Source organism: Octodon degus, unplaced genomic scaffold (genome assembly GCF_000260255.1).
Source record: "Octodon degus isolate 3935 unplaced genomic scaffold, OctDeg1.0 scaffold00197, whole genome shotgun sequence".
Lineage (NCBI taxonomy): Eukaryota > Metazoa > Chordata > Mammalia > Rodentia > Octodontidae > Octodon > Octodon degus.
The window spans coordinates 1,434,123-1,450,327 of NW_004524773.1; the positions used below are offsets into that span (position 1 = coordinate 1,434,123).

The following is a 16,205-nucleotide window of genomic DNA, read 5'->3' on the forward strand; positions in this document are numbered from 1 at the left end:
CCTATTAATTTTTTTTAATGGAGAAAAGTTTCCACATGTGTATGCACCTGTTATCCCAACACTGAGAGGTTGAGGCCAGTCTGGACAACTTGGCAAGACACTGTCTCAAAAAAATTTTAAAAAGGGTTAGGGATGTATCCAAGGCCCCGGGTTCCATCCCCAGTAACAGTGGTAGAGAGAAACAAAAAGTTTAAAATAGTAACAGATGATAGGTAGAACTGCAAAACACATTTTATAGCTGAAATCGGGGCAGCTTGAGGTTGCAGTGAGGGGGATAGAAAAGCAAGCAGCTCAAATTTTTTTCATTGAAAATCACTAATGAATGAAATCAAGTCATTCAAATACTTAAGAACACACAACTCAGACCCAGACCTGTGGCTTAGAACCTGAGCACTCCTATCACTCCTCCCCAAATCCTTCCTGGAACTGTTCCCGATTTACAGAAGTGAAAACTTGGGGGGGGGGGGATTTCCCTAAATCTTGGTTGGGCCCATCACTACAAGCCTCTGAAGGTTGGGAAGGTAGTGTGTGTGCTTGCTCTCCCCCAGGCCCCTTTTACCTCGCCATCTCTTTGCTCTCTTCCGTTAACCATTAAGAGGGAGCAAGAGGATAAGCGTGGCCAAACCCCGTGTGCCAAAAGTAAGGCAAGAAAGCACCCCAGAATCTTGTGTGTATGTTGGGGGGGTGTTGACAGAATCAGGAAGGCCTCCCCCAACCTTCCAGACAGCGGAAGTGCGTCACTTGCTCCGACCGCAAAGCATTCTGGGAATTGTAGTAAAATTAGGGGGTGTGGAGGAGTGGCTAAGGTAACCCTTTGCAGACTGAAGCGCTCAGGGAGAATTGAACAGACTTGGAAGGCACCCTCCTCCTTTCTTCCTAGAGGAAGAAATTGAGGCCGAGGCTTGGCTCGACAGACCTCAGCCCTCTGTTATCTTCGATTGTGGTTGGTCCCAGAAATGGATACTAAGAGGAAGAAAACCAAGTGCCAAGAGACGAACCAAGTGCCAAGTACACACCCCCGCGACAACAGTTGCCGGCTTCCTGTCCCCTGAAACCATCCAATCAGGGCCTCTTCGCGCCGCCCCAGGTTCTGCTTTCCTAACCGTCATCAGTCCTTGTTTGATACGCCGGGGAACTGAGGCTCAGAGAAGACAAGACTTGTGCCTAAAGTTACACTGAATATTAAGTAGAAAGCGGATGTCAGGCAGCTTGTCCACCCGCTGCAATATCTGAGTCCGTGGTAACTAATCATATCTCCTCCCCACCTCGAACCCCTTGGGCCTGCGCTACAGGAGAACTTAAGGAGGTGGCGCGGGACGAGGCGAAGAGCTTTCTCTGAAGCCTGCTGTCCCCTTTAAAAACCGGTCCCGGCGGGACTACATTTCCCAGAAGGCTTTGCCCGCGCGTTATGTAACTTTCCCTGCGAAGCGGCCTCTGGGGCAGAAAGAGGAGGTGGAGGCAGCGACGGCCGTTGCAGCAGCGGCCTTGGCGGCGGGAGCAGCGGGAACCCGAGGCAGCGGCCCGTCGCGGCCCGAGCTGTGCGCCTCTGTTCTTGGGTTGGACCGGGCGGGGGCGTCGAGGTGCCCCCGCGGGCCTCCTTAAGGGAGGCGGGAGTGAAAAAAAAGGATCCGGGTCCAGGGGGCGGGGAAGGGGGGCCGGGCCTGGGCCCGGCAGGGAGACCGAGCCGGAGACCAGACTGTGGCTCACCCGGTCCCGGGCCGCGGGTCGAACGCCGGCGCGGGCCGAACGTCGGCGGCGGGGGCGAGGCGGGGGCCTGACGGCGCGCGCGTGGGGACCATGGCGTCGGTGCAGGCGTCCCGCCGCCAGTGGTGCTACCTGTGCGACCTGCCCAAGATGCCGTGGGCCATGGTGTGGGACTTCAGCGAGGCCGTGTGTCGCGGCTGCGTGAATTTTGAGGGCGCGGATCGTATCGAGCTACTCATCGACGCTGCCCGCCAGCTCAAGCGCAGCCACGTGCTCCCCGAGGGACGCTCGCCCGGGCCCCCCGCCCTCAAGCACCCGACCACCAAGGACCTGGCGGCGGCCTCTCAGGGCCCCCCGTTACCACCCCCGCAGGCCCAGACCCAGCCGTCGGGGACCGGCGGCGGCGGCGTCTCTGGCCCAGACCGCTATGACAGGGCCACATCTTCCGGCCGCCTCCCCTTGCCGTCCCCCGCCCTGGAATACACCCTGGGGTCCCGCCTGGCCAATGGGCTGGGCCGAGAGGAGGTCGTGGCAGAAGGAGCGCGCAGGGCCTTGCTTGGCTCCATGCCCAGCCTGATGCCCCCCGGGCTGCTGGCAGCTGCTGTGTCTGGCCTGGGCGGCCGAGGCCTGACCCTGGCACCTGGCTTGAGTCCTGTTCGTCCACTTTTCGGTTCTGATTTCGAGAAGGAAAAGCAGCAGAGGAACGCGGACTGTTTGGCAGAACTGAATGAGGCCATGCGGGGCCGGGCAGAGGAATGGCATGGGCGCCCCAAAGCTGTGCGAGAGCAGCTCTTGGCGCTGTCCGCCTGCGCCCCCTTCAATGTGCGCTTCAAGAAGGATCACGGGCTGGTGGGGCGGGTGTTCGCCTTCGATGCTGCAGCCCGCCCTCCAGGCTATGAGTTCGAGCTGAAGCTCTTCACTGAGTACCCATGTGGTTCTGGTAATGTCTATGCGGGGGTCCTGGCTGTGGCTCGGCAGATGTTCCATGATGCTTTGCGGGAGCCGGGCAAGGCCCTGGCATCCTCCGGGTTCAAGTACCTCGAGTATGAACGCCGCCATGGTTCAGGCGAATGGCGCCAGTTGGGCGAGCTGCTCACCGACGGGGTGCGAAGCTTCCGAGAGCCTGCACCTGCTGAGGCCCTGCCCCAGCAGTATCCAGAGGCAGCCCCTGCAGCTCTGTGTGGTCCACCCCCGCGGGCCCCTTCCAGGAACCTGGCACCCACACCACGCCGCCGCAAGGCATCCCCGGAGCCCGAGGGTGAGGCAGCTGGGAAGATGACCACTGAAGAGCAGCAGCAACGACACTGGGTAGCACCCGGAGCTCCATATTCCACTGAGACCCCTGGCGTGCCCTCCCCCATTGCCGCCCTGAAGAATGTGGCCGAGGCCCTGGGTCACTCACCCAAGGACCCTGGTGGGGGTGGAGGCCCTGTGCGGGCTGGGGGAGCCAGCCCCGCGGCCTCCTCCACGGCCCAGCCACCCACACAGCATCGCCTAGTGGCCCGCAATGGAGAGGCAGAAGTCAGCCCCACAGCGGGGGCCGAGGCTGTTAGTGGGGGTGGTAGTGGCACTGGGGCGACCCCGGGGGCTCCCCTGTGCTGTACCCTGTGCCGAGAGCGGCTGGAAGACACCCACTTCGTCCAGTGTCCCTCGGTGCCCGGACACAAGTTCTGCTTCCCCTGCTCACGGGAGTTCATCAAGGCACAGGGCCCGGCTGGGGAGGTATATTGCCCTAGTGGTGACAAGTGCCCCCTGGTGGGCTCCACTGTCCCTTGGGCCTTTATGCAAGGTGAGATTGCCACCATCCTCGCTGGAGACATCAAGGTCAAGAAAGAACGGGACCCCTAGGCCACTACTGCCACCAGGCTACTGTCCCTACCCCCTTGCCACCCACCGCAGCTGTGGATAAATTATTCCCTACCCTCCCCAACCCAGTGCCACCCTCACCTGTGTACATACCCCCTTCCCCTGCCCAGATGGGTCCCCCGGGGTAGATGCATTGTGGGTGGGGGGAGAAAGCTTGTGGCTCCTGTTGGAGGTGGTGTTTGGGGTCCCTTGGCCCCTCCAATTTTCCTCTCCCCTCCTTGGCTTGGCTTTGCTGCTGCTTGTAGTTGGGAGAGAGGTGCCCCGTTCTCCTTGAGAAAAGGCCTCCTGGAAACTCGCTCTTTATAAATGAAGCGAAAGCATTTTATTGCCCCTTCCATCCTTTTTGTCCTTCAATAAACCGAAAGATGGGTTTTTTCCTTCTTGGTCCCTTAGTTGTGTGAGATGCTGCGCCCCCTTTGGGACTGGACTGAGCCTACAAGAGGGGATGGTATGTTTGGCCTCCAGGTGGCGCTCTTCAGCCAGGCGGGCTGTAACCGGTCTTCACAGTTACTGTCCTCTGCTCAAACGTGCAGCTGTTAGCCCGTTTTCCAGATGAGATTCCAGAAGTGGATGGCTCTTGTTTGGGAGCCACAGACAAGTCTGGGAATGGGTTGCCTATCTAGTTGGCCTGTACCCTGTATCACTACCCAGGGGTTGGGAAAGAGATAGTGAGAGGCTTCCTAGAAGAGACTGGCAGTTGGAGAATTGAGGTTAGACCACTGGACAGACTAACTGCCCAGGGAAAGAGGAAATTTGCCCCACGGGGTAAACTAACAAGGTCCCTGCAAAGAGGTGACTGGTTCTTACCTCAGGTGGTTCTGAGAGGTGGCCACTTTAGAACACTGACCAGCTGGGTAAAAAGCACTGCACCCCCACCCCCAGCCCCCACTCCCCGCGGCTGCCTCTGAGGTTCGAGGCCGTGGCCCGCACCTGTCCGGATGACTGATCATTAACCAGGACTTCCTGCTCCCTGGCGTCATGGGGCGGGGCCTCTGCCGAGCTGTGGCAAAGTAGGGGTTAAAGAGGGGGGCGGCCCAGGAGCCCAGCCCCCACCTCCCTGCGACCTCCCAGCGACCCTGAGGTAGAGGTACCAGGGAGGGACAATGCCAAGCCAGGGGGGCCAGTGGAGAGAGGAACAGAACGGTGGAGAATGACTTCGTCCCCAATGGCTTGGGACTCACAACCCTGAGATGAAAAACTGTCCCCTGCTCTCAGGTGTTCCTGCACCTAAATCTGGAGAACCCTACCATCCTGAGCCATCATCTTGGTGCTGACCTGCATGATTAATGCCCAAATATTACAAACCCTGGGACTTCCCATCTGGAAGACCCTCAGGTTTTGCACTGAGGGTCCCATCCCCCCAGGTCAGCCCTCAGGTGCTGTGCCACCCTGGCACTGCCAGCCGGAACTCTGGGCAGGGCTGGGAAAGCCACCCCTGGTTAAATACAACAGGTGATAAGCCTGGACAGAAGAGATGCTGGATGGAGCTCTGGCCTGGGCTCCCCTCCCAGGCGAGTCTGTGGCCTCCCTGACCCAGCTCTGCAGACTAGAGCACTGGGCATCTTCCTTGCCCAGATCCTCAGCACTGGTAGCCTCGAGACACCTGGTCTCTGTATGCCAGCAGAGCCAAAAAGCAATGAAGGACACCTGGTCCTTTAAGAGCAGCTGGTAGGTGGGTGGGGGGCAGGGGAGTCACCCCCAGCCTGGCTGGTGTGTATTCTAGATAGAGGCTGGGTTAACCATTAACTGAGCAGAAGGCCTGACCTGTGTGGGTGTGGGGGGCTGGATCAGTCCCCCTTCCCCTAGTGCTGGGGTGGGGCCCTGGGGTGGAGAGGTTCTGGATTAATTTGGAAATCAGTGAGTAGGTGACAAAACTGAGTCAGGGGAGAGAAACAGGGAGACCTAAAGAAAGATGAGAGGCCACAGAGGTGGGGCAGGAGAAACGCAGAGATCAGACCACTGAAGGAGACATGGGAGCCAGACTGGAGAGAGCCCTTAGATGAGGGAGATGAGGCAGAAACTGGGAGAGATGATGCTCAGGAAAGAGCTGATTGGAGAAATGCCCAAATATATGGGGACGCCAGCTAGAGGAAGGCTGAGGGGCAGAGAGCAAGGAACAGAGGGCACAGGGGAGCTGGGGCCCTAGCTCAGTGTGAGATCCTTTGCCTGGCGCCTGTGGGACCCCAGGGTTCCATCCCCAGCACCATTTAAAAAAAAAAAAGAAACAGGAAAATTCAAGTTAGGGTAAGACAGGTTGGGACAGTGAAGATAACCTCCAACTCCAAGTTCCCCTGAGAGAGGAGATCATGGAAGCTCCAGGAAGAAGAGCAAGGCTGACTCTGTTCTGGGTCCCAGTGATCACAAAGGGCCTGGTTTCTTTTTCCTCATCCTTTGCGGGTCTCAGCTGACCCCTCCTCGAGGAGGCTCTCCCTGACTCCAAAGCTGCACCAGGCGCCCTTTCCAGGCTCTCGGAGCCCCCTGCATTCTCCCACACCAGCCCTGCCCACTTTGGGTCATCACAGTCTGGAAACTGGACTGTGAGCCCCTGATGGTAGCACAGTGAGGGCTGTCTTGATCACGGTGTCCCCAGAGTGGCAGAAGGGTACATAGATTCATGGGCTGCTGTCCCCCAGTGTTCACTCAGGATCTACTGAGTGATGACAGACACACAGAGGACAATGACAACTGAAAGACATGGTCACAGTGACGCAGGGAGAGACTGACACACACAGCACACTTATATCACGGCATCACACAGAAGCCCACAGATGCCACGACAACGTGACGCAGGCCCGAGGTCCAGGGCACGCGCAGCTCTGGGGCAGGTGCTGTGGGTGAAGCAGGAAGCACAACTCAGGCCCCGTTCTGTGGAGGTGGCTTCCAGTAGAGACCGGCCCACCAGCTGCGGAGCAGTAAGAGAAGACAAACCAAGGAAAGGGGTCCGAGAGTGACGGAGTGGCTGCTGTAGAGGATGTAGCCAAGAGCTCCCTGGGGAGATGCTGCGGAGAAGAGAGGAAGGGGGCCAGGGGAAATGTGGGTGGGTGGCACATGCAAAGGCCCTGGGGTGGGCACCTGCTGGTCTATGTGGGAAGCAGCCAAGTGGTGCCAAAGGTATTGCGGATTTGTGAGTGGTCAGAAAATTAAGTTAGAGGGACTGAGGGGGAGGCATATGCTGCGGTCTGTGATATGAGCTCTGGATTTTATTTTAATCAGAACAGGTGGAAGGCTGCTTGGACAGTGGCTGAAGGCATGGAGAAAATAAGACAGAAATGACAATCGGGACCAACATGTGTCTGCCTGTGTGTCCAGTGCTCCAACGGAGGGCCTGGCACATATGCCCAACAACAAACTGTGTTTACAGGCGTGAACAAGACCTGGAGTGTCAGAGGAAAAGTCAGAGCCATCCAGCTGAGTGCACAGGCTCACAGATCCCCGGGGAGAGGCCAGCTGAGGACCTAGGGACACCCAGGGACAGCAGAAGCAGACAGAGACAGCAAGCTGGCTGAGAAGTCCCATTCCTTCCAGAACCGTTCCCGCCCGGAAAGCTTCCCAGGAGCTGGGATCCCCCTCCCCCGGGCCCCTTGCCCGCTGCACTGTGGCGTGCCCACTCACACCTTGGGCAGAGGAAGCTGGCAGGCCCCACAGGAACCTTGCCGTGCAGGGGGAGTAGGGGTGGGCGGGCCGCAGGGACGAAGGGAGAGGAGCGGTGAGCAGGCGGGCAGCGGGCAGCGGCTACACAAAGGCCCCAGTGTCTGTCCGTCCTGCCCCCGGCCCAGATATAAATAATATGTACATACGCCTTTATATATATACCAGCCGACTGGCGCGGGACACGGGGCTGCATTCTCCTTTAGGGGCCCTGGTGTGGCAGATTCTGCCCCTGCAGGGTCGGGGGCACAGAGACCCTTAGACAGTGGCTGGGACTAAGTGGCTCATACTAAGAGGGAAGAAGAAAGACTTCTAAAGTACAGGCGGGCAAGAGAGAATCCAGAGTTAGAGAGTGGTGCCCAGAGTGGCAAATGCCTTTGGAGACACATCAGAGAGATGGCTGGGGAGAGAAAGAGATGAGGGAGTAGGACAGCGACAAAATGAAAGCAAAGGTCATCCCAGAGAAAGGCAGAGAGTGCCACAGCGACACCTCAGTGAGAGAGGAAAAAAGGAATAGAAACAGTGACGAGTGAGGACACCCACAGAGACACACAACAACAGACAAATGCCAGGCTGAGCCACAGCTGGGGGCAGGGAAACCAGTGCCTGAGGGAGGGCAGCAGTCTCCAGGCCGGGGCACCCGCTGCGGGGCTGTGGTCCAGCCCTGCCCAGGGCAGCTGAGGGGCTGGGAGCAGAGGTGAGGGAGGTGCCCGTGGGTTCCGGGTCCTGCTGTTTACCTGGGGCAGGCCTTGCAAACAGGCGCCCAGCCTGGCCCGTGGCAGGGAGGGTGGGCTGGGCTGGGCCCCAGGCCTGGCACCAGTGGGCCTGACCCGCCCACCTGTGGCCTGGGTGGTGAGTAACACACCTGGGTAGATGGTGACACATAGGGGAACAGACGTAGTGACACCCAGTGACAGATACAGGCTGTGGCATGGTGACGGGTTGAGAGACTAAGGGTGACAGAGACACGCTGTAACACACAGTGACACATAGTGGTGGACACGGCACACTGACAGGTATATGTGTCGTTAGGCACAGAGACATAGTGACAAAACAAACACAGTGACAGACATACAGAAGACAATGATAGAACTAAAAGAAAGACATGGCCACAGTGACCCAGGAGAGACTCTGACAGACGCACAGCATGTACACTAATATCACGGCATCACACAGAAGCCCACAGATGCCATGACACCAGGATATAAGCCCGAGGCCCAGAGACACACACGCACATGCACCCAGATTGCCGGCTCCTGGCATGGGGGGTTGGGAGGCTCTCCTCTCCACAGGTTGTGGCAAGAAGTGAGGGTGACTTCTAGAAAGGGCTTGGGACCTTTGGGCCCTGCTGTGCTGCTGTGGACCCTCAGCCCTCCAGAGTAGTGCAGGGGTGGAGGGTAGACGCTGCCAGGGGGCCTTAGCTTAGTCCTAGCACCCTTCCCACTAGCTGTGTGACCTAGGGCAAGTCACTCCACCTCTCTGTGCCTCAGTTTCCAAGCATAAAGTGAAGGGGATTAGAAGGGGTTGGATCAGTCACTTCAATAGTCACAGAATGCAGGACAAATGTAAGACCTAGTAGCTTTTAAATGTCATTACGTATTATCATGACGGTCGAGCTTTCTGAGACAGATGGCCTTCTGACCACAGCTAGGGCCTGCCCTGGCCTCTCTTTTGCCACCCATGGGCCCCTCCCTTGGACTGTGTCACCTCAGGCCCACAGCCCAGGAAACCCTGTGTCCCAATGGCTCCCCTTCCATCCCTGATCCCCGGCGTCCTCGTGTCTGTCCATGCGTCCCACGTCTGACTGTGGTACTTTTCCACGCTGGACACCAGCCGGCTGTCCCTGGGTGGGGGTCACACCTGCCCACGCCAGACCAGCCAGTGGCCACCAGACACCCTGACGGATGGCCCCACCCTCCCCTAAGGACCCTACAACAACACCCCACCCCTCCGGCCACCTGAGGTCCCCACTGGGGCAGCCTCGGCCTGAGCCTGGGGACAGGAAGCCCCAGGCCTGGCTGCCCTGAAAGCCTCTTTCAGCCGGAGCCTCTCCCGCCACCACCGACTCCTCCCGCAGAATAATATTTGGGCTGTTGGCCGGGGGGCGGGGGCCAGATCCGGAGGCCGCCGGGGAGAAGCCAGAAACCACAGGGCTTCCTGCCTCGGGCCGCCGGCTTGGGAGAGACCCCCAGGCCCGAGGGAGGGGCGGGGGCCGGGGAGACTGAAGGCCTTTCTCTGGGCCCAGTTGTTTTTTCCAGGAACCAGGAGGAATTCCCCGGCCTGCCCGGGACAGCAAGGCTGGTGGGACGCAGACAGGGAGCCAGCATGGCAGGGGGCGGAGGGTGACCCGCAGCAACCGGCAAGGCGGGCACAGTGACAGAAATAGAGGGCCTGGCCAGCGAGTGGCAGGTACAGGCGGAAACTCAGGAAGCTGGGAAAGGGAGAGAGACCAGGGAAGAAGAGACCAGAGAGCTAGAAAAAGAGCACAGGAGATGGACTCCAAGAAAGGAAGCCAGAGATTCAGCGAGAATGAGCGTTAGAAAGAAAGACAGAAAAATGAGAGGGAGAGAGAACACTAAGAAACAAGGAGAATGAAAGATGCACACTGCAGACATCTCATGTACTGAGGTGCATGAAATGAGAGCCTTCCTCTGCGAGGCTGAGGCAGGGGCATTGCAAGTTTAGACCAGCCTGAGCTACAAAGTGGGCTGAATGGCTAGGCCCTGTCTCAAAAAAAAAAAAAAATGTTGAGTATATAGTTCAGGATAGCTAAGGCTCAGGGTTCAACCTTCAGTATAAGAAGGATAAAAAAAAAAAAAAACTTCGATTTTTGAAGATTCAGTCCACCATTGGCCGACTGAAGACTGAATGAGTAACGAACAAAAGGACATCATACAAGGCAAATGCAAAGACACCGTGGGATGAACCCTGGCCACCTGTCTTGGCCCTACTGGGTGACCTCAGTCAGCTCCTTCCCATTCTGATGCCTCAGTTTCCACTCTACAAGGAAGAGTCTGATTCACACAAATGCATTTCTGAGAGGCACCTCCTGAAGGGGCAGAAGTGAAGCCTGGATCCCCAGCCCAGAGACCCACAGCAGCCAAAGGACTTGGCTCCCGTCCTACTTGCCTGGCCACAAAAGTGACAGACACGTGGCCCAGGCCAGCAGACCCTCTACACAGACCAACAGTTACAGATGCACAGCCATGAGAGGTGACAGACAAGACAGACAGACAGACAGACAGACAGACAGACAGACAGACACACACACACACACACATACACTCAAGTCACTTGCTGTGCACCATGGAGCGGAAGCTGACTCCTAGAGATACTTTGTGGAACACAGTGGACAACGTGGGTCCTCACTCTCCTGAGTCACTGCTAAGTATTACATGCAGTAATGTAGAGACCCACAGGTAACAGTGTGAGATCCAGGATAGGTGTACAAAGAGAATCACAAACACACAACAATAATGACACATACACGAAGTCTGAGACACCCACGTGAAGCCCACACCTGGAGTGTGGACAGACACACCAACCCACCCAGTTGACCAGTAACGTGACAAATGATCTTATTATAGACTATGGGTACCCCAGTGAGCATGGTGATTTGTCCCGAACCCACAGAACGCGCACACACACACACACACACACACACACCATCTCCAGTTTAACACATCTATCTTTTCCCTTCTTCCCAGTTTAACAGAAAACCAAGCAGCCCCTAGGGACCCACATCGCAGAGCTAGAAGTGTGTGTTTGGGGAGTGGGGGTGGGGAGATGGCCTTGGTCACCGCTGAGCCACCTCCCCCTACTGCCCTGGCCCCAAGGCTGCGGGGGCTGTTATCTGTGAACAAACTGTCCTTGGGGTCAGGGACAGCAAAGAGCCAAAGGTCAGGTGGATGCCTACCCCAGCCCTTCCCCCAGTGGCAGCCGTTTTGGGGGTGGGAAGGAGAGTGAGGGGACAAGGGAACAGAAAGGAACAAGAAGTCAGGTGTTCAAGCCCCACAGGGCCCACCAAGGAAAAGAGACATCCAGTAAGAGGTGGAATCGGTGCCTTTAATGTCAAACATAGCCAATATCCCGCTCCCCAGGCAAGAATTTGACTTCAGTAGAAATTCCCCACACCCTAGCTAGCCCTTTCTGGTTTCCCTTGGACACCGCTGGAGGCTGGGTGTCAGAGAAAATGAAGGCATCTTCTCATCCGCATCCCTCTCCTAGTCCACACCAAAGCTACAGTGATAACAGCCAACACAGGGCCACAGTGGCTGTAAAGCCACCATAATGGTCAATGGCATACTGATGCCACATGGCCAATACTGTGGTCCTCCAAGCACCCCATGGGCCAAAAGAGATGTTATGCAGGATGCCAGCCAAGTTGGCATCTACTGCGCCAAATCCACCAAAATACAAATCATCCCAGCACCCAGTGGGTCACAGGAGATGTCACTAAATGGTATCACCACACCCAAAGGGCCAACTCAGATGTCATCCCAGATGGCAGCTATTGAAGCGCCCAAGGCTTCAGCCAGTAACATCAGTCAGCATGGCAGCCTTGGAAGCAGCCCATGGGGTCACCAGTGTTGTTCATGGTGGTTGTCACAGTACTCAGTGAGTCATCACAGTAATAGACAAAATGGCACAAGCAGAGTGGCACTGGAAGGATCAGGCCTGAAGAGCCTGAAGACAGGAAGAAGCCATGGCCATACCCCACCACCACATTCCACCTCCCTGCTAGGATGCATTAAGCAGAGAGCGGGAATAGAGGCCCTGGTAGTAGACCCCAGACTCCCCATTCTCAGCCCCATAACCCCCAAACCCCACGTCCAGTTTGGGAGGCGCTGGTGTCTGTTCCGACATCAGGTTGTTGATGGAGAAAGGGTGGTTGAAGTTGTAGGGGGCATCGAGCTTCAGCTCCCCTGGGAGCTCCAGGCCAGTGAAGTAGGGTGTGGAAGAAGTGGGCGAGCCACAGTCCAGAGCCCCCACGTCCTCCCCTGCACCCTGGGCCTCAGGCTCAGGGCGTGGGGGCGGGGCCTGCGCTGGGGAGGTCACAGCGGCAGCAGCGGTGGTGGATGGAGCAGCAGACCCTGTGGCGGCCCTGGCAGCAGAGGTCCCGCTGGTCCCTTTCTTCACCTTCTCCTCCAGCTTGAAGCGCTTCTGACGGCGCAGGTAGCAGCCATTCTCGAACATGTTTCCCGAGCTGGGGTGCAGCGCCCAGTAGGAGCCCTTACCCGGCTTGTCCGGGGAGCGCGCCACCTTGACAAAGCAGTCGTTGAAGGACAGTGAGTGGCGGATGGAGTTCTGCCAGCGCTGCTGGTTCTCCCGGTAGTACGGGAAGAGGTCCATGATCCACTGGTAGATCTCACTCAGTGTGAGCATCTTGCCGGGTGCCTGCTGGATGGCCATGGTTATGAGCGAGATGTAGGAATACGGTGGCTTGGCATGGGCCAGAGGTCGCCGGTAGCCCTTGGGCATCTCCTTCTCGTGCACCAGCCCGGCCCCTGGGCTCCCATACCCTGAGCTGCTACCTCCACCACTGCTGGCACCCAGGCCAGGGAAGGTGGGCCCCAGGGGTGCTGATGGGGTGGGTGGTGCCAGGGGTCCGGAGGGCAGTGGGGAGGCAGGAAGCCCCCCAGGGGAGTAGGGAGAGCTTAGAGGGTTTAAGGTCATGTAGGAGTTGAGAGGTGTCATGGTAGGCACTGGGGTCACTGGAGAGTAGACCTGCAGGGAGAGAAAGGTGGGGAAAGGTCAGTCAGAGACCGCAGGACCCGCTGTGAGACTGTCCACCTCTCTCTGTCCTGCCTCCACACTCAGGCACAGTGGTGCACACCTGTAACCTCAGCACTCTGGGAGGCTGAGGCAAGACAACTGAAAATTCAAGTCTAGCCTGGGCAACGTGCTGTCTCCGCAAGACTACAAGTCCCTACTAATCATTACCTCTCTCTGGAGACAGCTGACTCCTGAAATCCCTTCCTCACCCTCCTGTAACCACTCTGCACACCCCCATCCTCCTGCCTACGCACCACGCCCCCATACACACGAGGTCACACTTTTTTTTTAATTTCAATTTTATGTATTTGGTACAGGGTCTCACTACACAGCTTGGACTTGTAGTGATCCTCCTGTTTGCAGCCTGCCCAACACTGGGATTACAGGCATGTGCCACCACACTTGGTCTCCATGGCAGCTTGACAAGCCTGAGGCGGAGCCAGCATGGCATGCAGTACTGGGGATCGAACCTGGGTCCTTGTGCTTGCCTAGACAGGCACTTAGAACAATAGACTATCTCCACGGCCCAAGATGTCACACTTGAAGTGGGCCTCAAAGTGTATTCCAGGCTGAGTATGGTGGCACACACCTGTAATCCCAGTACTTGGGAGGCTGAGGCAGGAGGATTGTTGTGAGTTCGTGGCCAGCCTGGGCTACAAAAATGAGTTCAAGTGTACCAGCCTGAACTACAGAGTGAACGCCTGCCTCAAAAAGACAAAAAAAAAGAAAAAAAAAAGTGTGTTCTGGGCACCTTGGGGAGTCCCTGAGGTCAAAACCTTCTTCCAAATCACATCAAGACATTACTGTCCTTTCTCACTCCCTTTTTCAGGAGCATTCAGTGGAGTTTTCTAGGTTTCAGGACATGTGATATTGAGACACACAAGGCAGAAGCAACTGACACTCCAGCTGTCTTCTATTGAGACAGACTTAGTTGCAAAAATTAGACACCATTTTTCTCATTCAACTTTTTTTTGGTTTTGGGAATTGAACTCAGGACCTTGTGCTTGCCAAGCTGGAGGCTTGCTGCTGAGCTGTATCCACAGCCCCTCATACAACTTTTGAAACATAGTATCTTTCTTTGTTATTGTTTGAGTGGTCTTGAACTCACTATGTAGCCCAGGCTGGTCTCTAACTCATAGGAGCCTCCTGCCTCAGCCTCCCAAGTGCAGGATCACAGGCATGTGCCACCATACTTGGCCCAGAACACACCTGGCTCGGCTCTGAAACATAATCATTTTAATAAAGAAATGAGTCTGAGGCATGGTAGTGCACGCCTGTAATCCCAGCACTGGGGAGGCTGAAAACAGGTGGATCATTATGCGTCTGAGCTGTGAAGTGAGACTTTATACCAAATGCATTAATTTAAAAAAAAAAAAGTACTGAGGATTGAACCTAGGATCTTTGCATTAAGCAACATCCACATTCCCAGTCCTTTTTTTATTTTTTTAATTTGAGACAGGACCTTGCTGAATAGCAGAGTTGTCCGGGCTGGACCTGAACTTGCCATCCTCCTGCCTCAGCCTCCCAGACAGCTGGGACTACAGGTGATTTCAGCCATATTCAGCCGTGATGTCCAGTTTACACTGGATTAATACACAATTAACACATTTAAAATTTTTCTTAGTTTCAATTTTGAATGTGGTACATACCAGTGCATATAATCCACATTAACAGAAACTACTTAGGACCTTCAATCATTCTTTTCTTTCATTTTATGTATTTGGTGCAGGGTCTCACTATGCAGCTTGGACTCACAGTGGTCCTCCTGCTTTCAGCCTCCCCAGTGCTGGGATTACAGCCTATACTCGGTTGCCCACTCAGTGGGAGGTGGGGCCAGCGCAGCATGCAGGACCAGGGTTCAATCTTTTTTTTTTTTTCAGTCCCAGGGATTGAACTCAGTACCCTGCACTTGCCAGGCAAGCGCTGAGCTCTCTCCCTGGCCCAAGGTTCAATCATTTTTAAGAATTATGGAGGTCCTGAGACTGAAAAATTTTAGAAATCAATTGTTTTGCAAAATCATTTTTTTGATTTGAAAAAAATTGAGAAATTAATCAAAATTGTCCGTCTCCTACAAAATTGATTTTCTAATAAACGATGGTTCAATTTTAATAAGAAATTAAGATAAATCTCTAATAATCCAGCCAATTGTGGGTAGCTATCCCTCTTTTAGATTATAAACCTAATAGGTCCTTCTTTCTTTTTCTTTCTTTCTTTCTTTCCTTTAAACGAGAACTCAAAACATTGCCCAGGTTGATCTTTGAACTCCAGTACTTAAGTGATTTTTCTGCTTCAGCCACCCACACAGATGGGACTACAAAGGTATGCTGTCGCTCCCAGCTTCAAAATTATTGGTTTTATTTTAGTTTTTTACTCTTTTTTCGCTTTAGGGGGTGGGGTGCGAACAGGGTTTCTCTATGTGGCTCAGGCTGGCCTGAAACTCATGGCAACCCTCCTGCCTCAGCCTCTTGAGTGCCGAGATTACAGGTGTGTGCCACCACACCTGGCAAAGTAATTATTGTTTTTATAGGTTAAAATTTTCATCTGGCTAACACAGATGTGAGTGCCTATAATCCTGGCACTCAGGAGAACCTTAAGTTTGAATCAAATCTGAACTACCTACCTATCAAGACCCTGGTCCCCCCCCCCCCCCCCCAAAAGCCCCAAAACAAACAAACAAACAAACAAAAAACAGCACCTGCTCTGGCAGCACATATGCTAAAAAAAACCAACAACAAAAACCACGATTAGAAATCACATTTCAATAAAAAATATATCACTAGCTGGGTGTAGTGACACACACCTGTCATCCCAGCACTCAGGAGGCTGAGGCAGGAGGATCATTTCAAGTTTGAGACCAGCCTGGGCTACAAAGTGAATTCAAGACCAGCTCGAACCACATAGCAAGACCCCGTCTCAAAAAGACACAAATACCCGGTTCCACCAAAATAAATAAATAAATACATAAATAAATACATAAATAAATACATAAATAAGTAAATAAAATAAATCACACATCAATTTCTCTATGTGATCAAGTCTAAGATTCTCTGTAAGCGATAATACCTTGAAATAGCAATACAAATGGAACTACACTTAGTTAAAATCTCCAGCTACCATTGGTTGTAAAACATATTCCATTTCCTTTTTTTCTTTCCTTTTTTTTTTTTTTTTTTCTTTTCTTTTTTTTTTTTTTTTTTTTTTTTTTTTTTTTT

At 54.8% G+C, this 16,205-nt stretch overlaps 2 protein-coding genes across 2 annotated transcripts in view; one reads left to right on the plus strand and one right to left on the minus strand.

The window, feature by feature from the left end:
• Nucleotides 1-1,416: 1,416 nt before the first annotated feature.
• Nucleotides 1,417-3,951, plus strand: Irf2bp1 (interferon regulatory factor 2 binding protein 1). Its single transcript, XM_004644290.2, has one exon. The coding sequence runs from the start codon at nt 1,798-1,800 to the stop codon at nt 3,550-3,552; it is 1,755 nt and encodes a 584-aa protein (XP_004644347.1). The 5' UTR covers nt 1,417-1,797; the 3' UTR covers nt 3,553-3,951.
• Nucleotides 3,952-11,262: 7,311 nt separating this feature from the next.
• Foxa3 (forkhead box A3) overlaps nt 11,263-16,205 on the minus strand; it is a 9,984-nt gene continuing 5,041 nt past the window's right edge. The window contains exon 2 of the mRNA XM_004644291.2: nt 11,263-12,945. Coding sequence (XP_004644348.1) covers nt 11,959-12,945 — 987 coding nt within the window. The 3' untranslated portion in view covers nt 11,263-11,958. The remainder of the gene's footprint in view (nt 12,946-16,205) is intronic.

Coding starts and splice junctions, on each gene's coding strand:
- Irf2bp1 (XM_004644290.2), top strand. CDS start 1,798: ATGGCGTCGGTGCAGGCGTCCCGCCGCCAGTGGTGCTACCTGTGCGAC.